This window comes from Euprymna scolopes, chromosome 42 (genome assembly GCF_053919585.1).
Source record: "Euprymna scolopes isolate OS-2025 chromosome 42, ASM5391958v1, whole genome shotgun sequence".
Taxonomy (NCBI): Eukaryota; Metazoa; Mollusca; class Cephalopoda; order Sepiida; family Sepiolidae; genus Euprymna; species Euprymna scolopes.
This window is the reverse complement of record NC_136523.1, coordinates 64,746,717-64,760,457: the sequence shown is the minus strand read 5'-3', so window position 1 is coordinate 64,760,457 and position 13,741 is coordinate 64,746,717. Positions and strand designations below refer to the sequence as shown.

The 13,741-nt window shown below is 33.4% G+C and overlaps 1 protein-coding gene across 8 annotated transcripts in view; it reads right to left on the bottom strand.

Annotated features, from left to right (window-relative positions):
- Nucleotides 1-13,741, bottom strand: part of LOC145267118 (uncharacterized) — a 250,945-nt gene that overhangs the window by 3,955 nt on the left and 233,249 nt on the right. For 5 of the 8 annotated variants that reach the window (XM_080123143.1, XM_080123146.1, XM_080123144.1 and 2 more), the window contains 2 exons: nt 11,609-11,710; nt 4,822-5,005 (listed from right to left, as the gene is read on the bottom strand). In XM_080123143.1, coding sequence (XP_079979269.1) covers nt 4,898-5,005; nt 11,609-11,710 — 210 coding nt within the window. In that variant the 3' untranslated portion in view covers nt 4,822-4,897. Of the gene's footprint in view, nt 1-4,821; nt 5,006-11,608; nt 11,711-13,741 lie in introns of those variants that run through there. The other 3 variants (XM_080123148.1, XM_080123149.1, XM_080123150.1) reach the window with 1 other exon arrangement.

The following is a 13,741-nucleotide window of genomic DNA, read 5'->3' as shown; positions in this document are numbered from 1 at the left end:
AAACTAAAATTTATAAACCATAATGATGGATGTAAGAAAAAAATGGCACCAAAAAAAAATGGTATGGGGAAAAAAGTGTCATAGATAAAACTGGCATGGGTGGAAAATATAGATGAAAATCTTAGAATGAGTTTATCAAAATTTTGTCAAAAATACATGAAGGGAAAACATTAAAAAGTTAAAAATAAAATCATATGTACATTTAAAAATAGATGAAGATTTGCCATTGCCCTCGCCCTTCCAAAAAATAATAATGAAATGTTTTAGACAAATTAGGCTATTTTAGAATTGGAATTGGTAAGTGTATCAGAATCTTGAATCGTCCCATCACTAGTACAGACTCCTCACTTGGTTGACAAAAATAATGCTCTACTGATCATCAACCGCAGAAGTTCTCCATTCACTCCAAACTCCATGCGATGAAGTAATACTAATAGTTTTGCTTCACTATCAATTGACGGACAAATGAAGACAATACCAAATAAATAAGAGAACAGAAAGTTAAGCAATGATTTCATTTTTATTAATTTGTTAATGCCGGGTTTACAAAATAAAAAGAGAAAGGGTTTATATCTAACACAAGAACAATGAAAAGGAAAAATCCACTTTTGTATGGATGAAGAGGATCCGTTTTAGGATGAGGCAAGCTAAAAGCATCATTCGGGAATGAAAGGCTCATTCGAAATAGAAATGCGATTTGAAAAATAAATCTTTCTGGGGAAGATGGGTGATGGTGGTGGTGCTAAGGAATACACAACTCTGGAAACAGCTTTTCAATATAGATTTGATACCTTTTCAGATTTCGGTTTTTATCCAAGACAGTGATGCCACTATTAGAAAATAACAATTTTAGTACAGACATTTACAGGATAACAGTGTTATGCTGGATAAGTACCATATTACATACAGGAATGATAATTAATGTTGAAACGACATCTTCGACACTAGTCGAATTTTCTTCTGTGGATTTTATTATCTTCCAATCAATATCATTATCCGTTTATGGTTTTATCTATGCAAAACACAGATATTCTATAAAAAGCAATAAATTTAAGTTTAAACCAATATTTTAAATCAATTATTTTACTATTTAATATACTAGCAGTCTCGCCTGGGTCCTAATTTTTGTAGATTACAGAAACAATTAAAATAAACAATTTGCTTAATATTTTAATTTGAAAGTGTAAACTTTACTTTCATACAAAATCAGAGTAAAAATACTTATATCTGTTTAAGATTCGAACCAGTAACCTCTGACACTAAAGGTGATTAGCTTTTTACAGGATATTCATATGTTGCATGTTCAACCGTGATTTTATTTAGTCATGTGACCCTTACCTTTTCTTTCATTCTTCAATATGAAAAGAAAGAATGGACATAATTTTTTTTGGCCTGGCGATATCAAGCTTATCAAAGCTACAACAGAAACATGTTTGGATGTATAGCATGCTATGCGTGTAGGAAACATTCTGTACTCTGATTTCTCTAGACCGATTCTTCAGTCTTGTTTAGTGTAGAAGTTTACTGGAAATGCTTAAACCAGACGTCTAATGGCTAACGGTGTTCTCCATTGAGTTTTACTCTTTAATAGTATTTCTCAATGGTTTTACAAGCTGCCATCTGTCTGATAAGGAGTTGAATTGTATGGAATTTTTTTTCCTTCTTTTCCTTTTAAGGGTTAAAGTTTATGTAACAAAAGACTATAAGAATGTTTACTCTCTATCTTGTTTATTTGAAAATGGTATATGTATTACATGTGTTTGTTTAAGAAATGTAAATTATTTAGTGTGAACCTTTTCTTTAAAATAAAGTCATATTAATGCTCATCATGTTTAGTTATGATAGATTTAAAAATAGATACACAAGTAAATAAGTATTAATCAAAATGAAAAAATATTTAAATCATATATGTTCTAAAATAAAGCAAAATATGAACGAATGTGAAAAAGGCAAGAGTTTAATGAGAGGAGGAGGAGGAGGAGGAGGAGGATGGGGGGGGGTAAACAAAAATGATCCATATCGCATGTAAAATGGTGACTCTTACATAAACAAATATCTTATGTGCATAACTGAAAGTTTAGTTATTTTTTATGACGCCATTAAAATGTTATTTCGTCTGTTCTTGAAAAAGATTTTAAAGTTAAAATTTTATTTCGTTTTTGAAGAAATTCTTACAGATTTTTACTGGTCCCTTCGTAAATGTTTTTTACTGGTCCCTTCATAAATGTGTTTTACTTGTACTTCCATAAATGTAAGAACGGCACAAAACAAGCTTAATTGCAAAAGACAGAGATAAAATTGATTTTGTACTCCACCCCAAGGAGTGTGGGTGTGGCACAGACACTAGAGATTCACTCTTGACTCCATTTCCTTTAATGAAAATTGGGGGTTGGGTAGATTTAGGGGACAACCTCCTAGTGTTGAATCAGCGCCATAAATAAGCAACAGTTTTTGGATAATGTGTTTCAGGTATTTTTTAAAGAGTGAAAGAAAAACTTTCAAACGATTTTGTTATGCATTACATATATTTTTAGTTTATCAACAAGAAACCTTAAGAATCACATATGTAACAATCAAACAGTTTTATTTTGTTTTCGACTGTTTAAAATTTATTACAATAAATTCATATGTAAACATTCATCCATGGAAAATGTGTTACAGATGAGAATTATTCCTAAAAAATAAAATGATTAAAGTATATTGGGAAAAATTAATTCAGCGATAAAAATACAACACAAATTAGATAATTATATATTAGACAACTTATGTAAGATAAACTTATAATTTATCTATATTAAAACGTTTGAAACTTATTTGTAAATTATTTTTAGATTTAATTAAAATTCTATGAATTCTTCTCATGAAGGCTTCAGAAAATGTTCGAAAAATGATCTTTGGTCATAAAGGGAATAAAAATATCCTTTTCATTGTTATTTGACAAATATAAAAAAAAATAGAAAACTTATACATTGGAGTTCGGCATTCATAAATTTAAATCAAACAATTTTTCGTAAAAGAAAAACATTCGTCATTTTTCGTTTTTAGTTTTGCTGTAAGATTTTTTTTTTCAAAACGTCAATAATTTTGAAGGCCATTTTAGAATACAAACATTGAAACAAATTTCAAAATAACTTTAATACAAAACACTTTTTGTGCAATTTCTTTGTGAAAGTGACAAGGTGAAAGGGGGTGAGAACAGTAGCAAATAAAAATCATTCCTCAATTTACTTTCAACAACTTTTTTTTACAGAACAATTCTGGATGAGACTTTACCAATGCAAAAGAAAGATATTTTACATCATAATATATATATATATATATATATATATATATATATATATGTCAGTGTCTGTGAGTGTGTTCCTTATATTAGAAAGAAAAGTTGGAGAATCTACATAAAAACTAAAAGCATATTAACATTCCTAAGGAAGTTATGAATCCCAAACTTTGCTTAAAATTTCAAATATTTTCAATTTCAAATATTTTCTATTTAAATGAAATTTAAATCATATGTACAAAATTTTCTCGGGAAGACAATGGAAGTGGTTCAAAATCTATGTGCATTGAATCTCTGAACCCCTCCCCTTCTCCAAGGAACTATGAGGCAGAACTTCCTTAAAACTTCAAATATGTATACCCGACTGGAATAAAATTTAAACCGTATGTATAACATAATTCAGGGAGTTTTTCATTTCGTTTTTTGTATAATTATTCACAATTTTAAACCTTAATGCCAGTTTTTCATCTCACGGTCAGTAGAGAGCTAACAAAGTTGTTAAATAAATTTTTAGACCATGGTCTAGAACGGCTATAATCGGTAATCTTTAGCCCAACAAAATAGATTTCCAGTGTGTCCGTGAAACCACAGATATCGATGGCGGATCAAATTAATATAGTGTTATGTGTAATTAAACACACACACATTTGGGCAGCATTTTTTCTTTGATACATGTTTCATTAAAGAACGTTCACAAATCTCATTTGTTTCTTTTCTAATCCATCAATTTGAATTGGGAGATCAGCGATTTAAGGTTCTGCTCGAGTATGAACAAAAACTTAGCATACCTGTAAATGTTTTCAACTCTCATGAGTCTTGATCAGTCACGTGATGAGTTACAAAATTTACACGTGGGCAGAATGCTAGATCATTAGTCTGCAAATTCGAAAGGATAAATCAGAAAAGTAAACAAACAGTAATTGTCACTTTAATCAAACATGGATATATATATATATATATATATATATATATATATATATATATATATATATAACAATTCATAAGTGTCTATGTTGTAAAATTAAAACTGTAAAAATGCCTTCCAATGAAGGGGGACATTTTTTAAATTATTATTTATCATAGTAATAAAATGAACAAATTTTGTTTCATTATAATCAAAACGTTAAATTTTGTATAAAATTTATTTTGTTCGGTGAATAATACATTTCCTTTTCTGCTTCTGAAAAAATAACTTTTTTTTACATTCTTCTGAATGTAAAAAAATTTGGAAACTTAAAATCTATTTCTGCTAAAGTTTTCTTTTAAAAAAATTAAACAAAAAAGTGCCGAGGTGGATTTGATAGGTATGAAAATAACTTATTAAAAACAATATTCGATTTTGGCTTTATTACCTAAACTTTTTATCAGTTGTTGTCGTTTGGCAAAAGTTTTATTCATCCAGAAAAGTTTTGGGACTAAAAGGGAAGTTATCCCCCTTCCCGGGAAGAAAACGGGGGAGTAGGAATGGGATAAAGAAAAGGATGGGGAGGAGGAAATGTTTGACTTTGAAAGCAACATTGGTAAAATATTTGCAAAAAAAATCATTTTTGTTCAATCATTTGATTGAAAGTTTTATTTGGTTGTTTGCTTCTTCAATATTGAGGTTTATAAGCAAGTATATCATTGGCCATCTTCGGCTTCTTCCTCTTCTGATATCTTGGTCCACAATTTTTGGTCAGAAAGAAGTGAGGGCGGAAAGAGACCAGTTTTAAGATAATCTTCAAGTACCTAAAAAAAAATTGTAAATATTTCTATCAATCAGTCTAAAATAAAAAAAAAATTGTAAATATTTCTATCAATCAGTCTAAAAGAAAAAAAAATTGTAAATATTTCTATCAATCAGTCTAAAAGAAAAAAAAAATTGTAAATATTTCTATCAATCAGTCTAAAAGAAAAAATATTGTAACATTTTAATCAACATTCCAAATGCTGGAAAATAATGCAATGTTTTTGCATTATAATGAGATATAAAAAAAAAAATGGATTTAAAGTAATTTTGTTTCATGTAGAAATTAGTAAAAATTATTGAGTAGAAAAATAATCACAAGAAAAAAATAAAATTTATCAAATATTGCATTTTATATTGCGAAAAATTCCATATGACAAACTCACTTATGCCCTTTGTTTTAATTTCAAATTAGAAAATGTTGGATCAATAATAATGATTTTGTTTTTGTAAAAAAGGTTCTAAATTTCTACTCAATCATTTGTCGGAATTTTTACTAATTTATAAATTACAGGTAAGTATGTAATAGTGCTTTTACTTAAAATGCATTTTTCATTTTTGAGATATCCAATGCCCAACCATAAAAAATTATACAACATTTATGATATATAATTTATTCTTCTCTCTCTCTCTCATATATATATATATATATATATATATATATATATATATATATATAATAAAGTAATCTCGATTTCCCCTCTGAAAATTGAGCAATTATAAAAAATAACCGAACACTTCCTATGCAAATCGTTTCCACTTTTATTCCTACAGCAGGTTTCACAAAATATTACATTAATCCAAGATTTTTGCTTCTCTCAAAAACGGCTTTCAAATAGAAGGCAGCAGACATATTTGTTCCTATAAAATATCTACTCACACACTAATCATTAACCCTAAGTTATTTGTTTATATAAAGGACAAAGCATTACCACACTACTACATTCTGTGATACAATTTGATAAATAGTTCTATTTGAATGTTCCATGTTCTTTAATAAGAAGAAAAAACATGAAAAGATAAAAACGAAAAAATAGTAAGAAGCATATAGCAATTTGCCACATGGGTTCAACATTAAAATCCGGTTGATTTAAGTTGTTTCCTCCTATCCTAACTATATTAACGTCAAAACTGTTTAAGGTGATTTAATTCTAAACATAAGAGTATACCATTTACATAGTTATCTCCAAACAGACTCAGTATTGCTTATTCGCATATATATTTGTTTTCGAGTTTCAAATAAATTAATATTCTGTAATATCCATTTATAATTTTATTGCTAAATTTGTTTCTACACAGGCAATCGTTTTAACTGTATATTAATACGATAGCGTGTGTGTTCTTTTGTGTTACGCTTTATGTAAAATTTCATCGGTTGAGATTTAAGAACACACGATATTGTATTAATATATAGATTATACTAAATGTGAGTTAATGTATTTGGTGAGTGTTTAATGAAATCTTAGGCATAATCTCCTCCTCCTTTTCCAGTAGGGGGATGTGATAGTCTGACGGTGATGACGTCATTATCTTCTGTTAAAAAAGATGCATATAATATATTTATGATGTACTACATTGACATAAGATGTCATATTCCAAAAATCACATGGATGTACTGCCAATTCCAAAAATCAGGTAAATGGATCAGTGCACGCTAGGGGCTTATTTGTAACATTCCAAAAAATCACATAAATATATCAAAACTCTTCTTAAGGAGGGGGGGGGGGGTTTAAAGTCACTGGAATGCTGAGACTGATACTGCACTCAGAAATTCATGTTGAAGTAATGGTTGCCTAATCCCTAACCGTGTTAATGTTTTTATGTATTAATTTCGAAAAGCTGCTGAAACAGTTTATGATTTAAACATTACTTTATTTCAAGTATATTTTTAACAGTGGGGTGGGAGATATGAAGTCAGTCCCGGAAATGGCTGAAACTGTTTATGCATTAAACATTACTTTATTTCATGTATATTTTTAACAGTGGGGTGGGGGGTGGGGGGATAAAATGTCAGTCCCGGAAATGGCTGAAACAGTTTACGATTTAGACATTACATTATTTCATGTATATTTTTAACAATGGGTTGGGGATGTAAAGTAAGTCCCGGAAATGGCTAAAACAGTTTACGGTGTAAACATTACTTTATTTCATGTATATTTTTAATAGTAGGGTGGCGGACATGAAGTTAGTCCCTGGATTAGATAAGTGCAAATATGTGCTATACTATACACTATATACTAGCAGTATACGCAGCGTCACCTGGGATTGGATAAGATAGGTGGAGAATACCCAGAATTGATTGGTGTGTTTGTAATGAAATAATCACCCTAGACAATATATCAAAGTTATTATTTTAGTAAGGGGGGGGGGCGATAATGTGGGTTAAAAATATGAAAAATGATTGTCGAAATTAGTAACATATCCAAGAATTATAATAAATGATGAAATATGGGTTAATTGATTGGTGTGTTTGTAATGAAATAACGAGCCCAGACAAAGTTATTATTTTAGTAAGGGGTGGGGCAATACAGTTTTAACAAATGAGCTAGAATAATATGATGGTGTCTTCATTCACGCTGAACGCCCACAGAATGCCCAGCAGCAATATATTATATATGAAAGATGCCGCCGTGGAATTTCCACTGGTCCCGCTAGTTATTATTATTATTGGCTCACAAGGACCTTGCACACAGGTCATCAAAGATCTTTCCTTGAAAACAGCTTGTGGTGTTCCCTGGAAACTGAGTGACATCAAGTCTCCCCAAATTTCCAGTACTCTCCACCTCGATAACATTTGCAAATGAATTTGCATCATCGCAACAGCCATTTACCATTGATTTCTCGCTGGCAGTGGCCATTGTTCTCAACTGGAATTTGAGTGGCAATAAACCTCGCAAGGTCCTAGTTCTCTTTGCACTTGTCCAGCGGAGGTCTGGTCAGTGCTCTCTCCTCAGTCTTTCCATCCGTCTTCACCCTACTCGGCTATTTGGCATCACTCTTTATTGGTGATGGGGTAATGGAGGGATGGGGGAAGGGATAAAGAACTTATAGATATGCAGTTTCAATGTTCTTGGTTCCATGAAATGCTTCTTCATGTTTGCTTCTGCAGTAGTTCGTCCGACCCGTACATATGGCTCATGTCTGTTAGTCTCCACATTCAAGGGTTTTTCTCAATATTTCAGCTGTTTTCATTATTGTTATTCCTTGTATCTTTCCAGTCATTCCTCCGATTCCAATTTCTCTTATTCTTTTTTCAAAATTTTTAAGGATTGTTTCTAGTGCTCCTATTATTTTGATTTTCTTGATCATCCATATCCCTTTCAGTTTTCTAGCTAGCTCTGTGTATTTGCTCCGTTTCTCCTTTTCTGTGGTCAGCAAAGTCTACAATTTGACAGGACTTTTCTTTCTTGTTAATTATTACGACATCCAGTCTTCTTGCTTGGATGGCGTTATCTGTTTGTATGTCCATGTCCCATAGGATTTTGTGATTCTCGTTTTCAAGTACTGTTGCTGGCTTATGTTTGTGCCATTTGTCTGTGCATTCGAGATGCAGTTGTTTGCATAATTCTCAGTGTGCTGCCCTTCCCACTTGGTCATGTCTGTTCTTGTATCAGTTTTGCAAGCCTTATTGGTTGAGGCGCTGAATGCCATGTTTTCTTTTAAGGCTTTTGATTGGACTAGGAAACTTCTTGCGTGCACAGTTTTTAAAACTTACAGACATTTTTGCTCTCTTTGCAAAAAACCTTGCTAAGGGCAAGATGCTAAATTAAGTATCTCCCTAAAAGAGACTGCCTCAAGATCAAAAATGCTTGGAGCTCCATTTCCTTTTTTTTCTTTTAACCAAGAATTTTTTCCTATTGTGACAGGAATTTTTTTAGACGAATATCGTCTTCCCTAGAACTAAAATAGTTTGGCGCCGTTAATGGAGTTTTATTCTTCCAGATACCATAAATAAATGGTTTCTGCTCCCTTTTACTAGCTTCTCCGAAGAGAAGCAATTTAACACTTTAAAAAAAAAATACCAGACTCTCAGATATGCGAGAAATGGGCATATTTTTTGCAATCCTACCAAAGATTGAAATTCATCACCTCAGGTAAGGCTTGCTTTTATTCCGTTTGTCCTTTTTTTTGCACTCTGCCGATTTCTAAAGCATGTGAGGAAATTAATTCTCACACAATGCCTATCCTAATCTTAACTGTAACCATCAATCACAATAATACCACATTTACTCCAAAGTTTTCCTAAAAATGTCCCAAAAAACATTTATCATTCATGAAAATTAATGTCTATAGACAATAATTTATAGATTATGTGGGGTGTGAGTCGCATTCACAAATTCATAGCCAGAATCCCTCGATAAATCATGATTGCAGGGATATTTATAAGTCAAAAGCGGTAGAGTATGACTGGAACTGTTAAAGATAAATTTAACGAAATTTCCAATTTACAGAAGGATCCCACTGAGTCACATCGACATCCACATAAATTTCAAAGGTGTGAAAAATTTTGTAAAAAAAAAAAACGACACCCAACAAAGAACCCAAGATCGCTGTACTGGGATAAAATAACATTTATTAGCATGTTTAAGAAAAAGTAATTCAAATTATTTCAATGTCAAGGTTTTTGCAACAAGTGTTCATTAGACAGTCTTTGCTAATGTGTGTCTTGAAGAAAAGACAAAACGTTCATGATTATGAATTTTCATGTTGAGAAGGAACCCATGTTGTTATTTTCTGAAGGGAAAAGAAAATAGTCATTAAAATATGTGTGCGTCTTGTGTGTGGGTGTGTGTGTGTGTGTGTATTCATTGCATGTGAAAACAGCAATTTGAAATAACTTGTTGAAAAGAATTAATTCGCATTAAATATGGTGCTTTCCATGATAAAAATTTAGGTTTATGATGCACGCACAGTCGTGTTAGTGGTTTAACGTCACAATGATGGAGTAGGATGGCGTCATTGCTTATGCGTAGAATTGCATCCTGAACTGGTTTGATTTATGCATGCAAAAGCTTATATAGGAGAGTTGTAGAATATTTGTTGTATTACTGAGCGCAATGCGTAACAGTCCTTCATCACATGTGTGTGAATGGGCAAATTACAACGTTGTGTCTTTACGTGCACTTCATACGTATACATGCTGAAAACGGTGATTACTATTAGAATGTCTCTGCCAAAGATTTGTTCCAGCCGTATATAGTTGTTACAAATTGCTGCAGTGCAAACAAAATTCAAATGAATCGGCACACTCATTCTTGAAATGGCTTCACCAAATAGCCAAACAGTGTGGATACAACAAAATGGTGGCAGACACCCTTATAATCGATCTCTTAATATTCTGTATTTATCTATTCTCGATAGCTTGTAAGGAATATCTGCTTGTAACAAACCAGTACAGTTGAAGTCCATTCATATGATGCCTTCACTGAACCTTATCAGCAGCTGTTATCAAAAATATAAAAGCAATATTTGAAGAACAAAGTGTACTGGGAGTTCTATACTCAGACAATGGTCCACAGTTCATGAGCAAGAAATTCAAAGTCTTTTCCAGATCGTACAGCTTCTTACACAAGATATAGTTTTCACATTATCTGAAATCTAACTTTTTAAAGATTTGCTGAGAGGAATGGTCGGAATATACAAGAGAATAGGTCCCATTAGTTGAATAATAATTTGGTTATCATAGTTAAAAAAAACAAAACAGATAGAAATAAAAAGTAAAAACGTTGAGCAAATAAAATAATAAATTAGTTTTTAGTAGTAAGTAATAAATTAAATAATCAGGTTTTTTTTTAATCCAAAGATTATTTGAACATGAGGGCATGCATTCATTGCACCGGGTATGATCGTTACACTCGTTGTGCCGGTCCAAGGTTGTTATCTGATGCAATCAGTTCTGCAACAAAGGAATTTTCCCTCTAAACCAAAAGCCACAAGTTTATAACCAAATAATATTTACTTTGGAGAGATTACAATATTCATCCTTCCCCAAAGTTGAATGGCAGACTTGCAGAATGAGATTTTTACCTGAAACCCACTAGTCTCATTAACATAGGACTTTACTATTGAAAGCCTTAGGGCCCCAATCTGCCTGGAAAAGCACATCAGACAAACTACTCGGAATCACTTAGGAAAACCAATTGAATGCCTTAAACGTCCAGCTCCACCTCCTTCAAAAAGGAAGGCTCTGATCGCTTCTCCTTCCCATCTCCTGGAATCTTTTCAGCCTTTGTTACCAGTCACTATTTAACCACCCAGAGGTTGACCACTAGTGATATCCACCGAAGATAACAGCCAGACATATTCAGAGGAACTTATCTGCAGATAACCGTTGTAAATTACTTTTTTGAAGAAGGCCAGCATGACTACAGAATTAATGAGGTACTTAGATGAGAGGAATCCAGCCAGAGATATTCTCAGTTTCTGTGCCACACCTCCTTCCCCCTTTCTTTGGTCAAGCATCTATCACCTACAATGTCATTCATATGCACCATCAAAACATGCAGCAAAGTGCAGGTTTACAATTAAGTTATTGAACCTTCTTAAATGTTTGACAACTACAATGAAAGACAAATACTTTTTTAAAAAATGGCATAAAAACTTACTTCTTGCATCGATTCTATCGTTAGTTCTGGTTTCTGATAGGCAAATCCAAGAGATTCAAGTTTGGTTCCATCCAAATGAAGATGCTTGTTATATAGAAGTTCCTGATTAAAAGAGAAAAGGACAGTTTACATTACACGAGAATTATGAAGTCTTTGTGTTCAACAGGTGCACAACAACTCATTAAAAGTGCACATGTGCGCATTTCCCTTATTATTTATCTGTGCCTAAAACTAAATGTAAATTCCATGAGCAAAGTTTCTTTCCTAGAACTGCCCATCTGTTGAACTCAATACCACAGCGATTTTTTTACCCCTCTTTTGTTTTGATCCCCTACTACCACTTTTTTTTAACACCTCTCTTCACCCGGACTTCCTACTATTATTTTAAACCCCCCTCACACACATACACCTCTCCACACCTGGGGAACGTCGGGTACCCCCACTAGTCTATTATAGAAAAGACAAAATGGGCGCGAGCATTTGAGCATGTCGATGAAAAGCTGGGTTCTGGCGTCAGTTAGATTCTGAGAGAAGTTTTCTTATACTTCCTAGATCTCAGATTTGCAAACAGATATTGTCTCTATTTTTTTTTTTTTTTTTGATCGAATTTGAAAAAATTCCCTCATTTCGAGTGTTTGTTTGTCTTTATCGTATAAATAAAGTGAAACTAATCAAATACAAACATGCAAAACATTGACATTTTGTCAGAGAATCAAAGTGTAGTATCTGTTCTCAGATACTGCACTTGGCTGGCTTTTGGTTTCTGTTTCTTCAGCTCTGCTGAAGCAAGGCACTAATCTCTCTCTGACTGACCCCATTCTTTGAGAGTCGAATCTAAAAAGGTATTAACCTCTGACTGACCCCATTCTTTGGGAGTCAAGTCTGGGTTATCACTAATTGCACTCACTTTCTTTTTCTTTCAAAGCCCAGGGTAACCACACAACTTAAGCAGCTGGCAAGTGCCTTGAAAACTCATGAACCCATAAAAGAGTAAAGGTCTCCTTGGTCTTTGAATCGGCAGGTCTGTGTGGCCCCTGGGACTACAGATGTCCCATAGAGCATCAGCCTCAAAGGATGCTCTAGGAAGGAACGGCACGAGAGGTTTCTCCCTTTGTTCGGTAGGTTCCCAAGCAGCATCTGCTCCGAAGGATGCCGCTGGAAGGGCCACGCCTCTTCTGAACCCTTCCTATTTGGTCGGTTCAAAAGGGTTCAAAACTGCACCTACGGGTACCACCAGTAGGGTCAGTTCAAAAGGGGATACTACACCCACGGTACCCCCAGTACATTCGGTTTGGCGGTCGGTTCGGTAGGGGGTATTACACCTGGTAGTAACTCCAGTTCAGAAGGGGTACTGGAGATACACCCATATGTGCAGTACCCCTTCTCAAACCGACCCCCAGTACAGTCAGTTCGAAAGAGGGTACTGCACCTACAGGTACCCCCAGTTCGGTCGGAAGCACTACACCTGCAAAAAAAAAAAAAAACTTGTAAAAAAGTAAAAAAAATATTTAAAAGATTTTTTTCACGCATATTCTGATATGTCAATACTGAAAAGAGACGTCAGAACTTTTACGCATGGTGACGATTTTCACTTAATCACGGCGTTGTTCAACATTTCAGTCTCCATAACAGAAGAGTACCACGAATAACCAAATACTGTTGTTACATCCTTGAAATGTAGGGAAACGCGTGACTTATCTAACTAGCATGTGTGCATAATTCAACGGCTCGGTCGTGGAACAAAATGAATGAAGAAGAAAGAAAAAAAAATGGCTGCCTTATCCCTTTATATGCCTGCAATGTGACCACCCGATATGCAAATGAGATGCTCCTGGTTGGAGATAAAAGAGGGTTGATTTTTTAGAGGGAGGTTTATTTTGAAGTTGGATTTCGAAAAAATAAGTTGAATTAGCAGAAGTTCGTTGGAGTTGAGAAAAAGTGTGTTACGTATACAGAAGTTTGGAAGTTGGAAGTTTGGACAACAGTGTCAACCTTACCCAGGAAATTATTGGTGTGATGGGCAGTAGAAATAACAATCAAGTTATTGAATTTTAAGCTATTTTGGTTCTCGGTGTGCAGTGATTCAAAAGGCCGAAAATGGACAGATTCGACTTTCGCTTGATACCCGAGTTT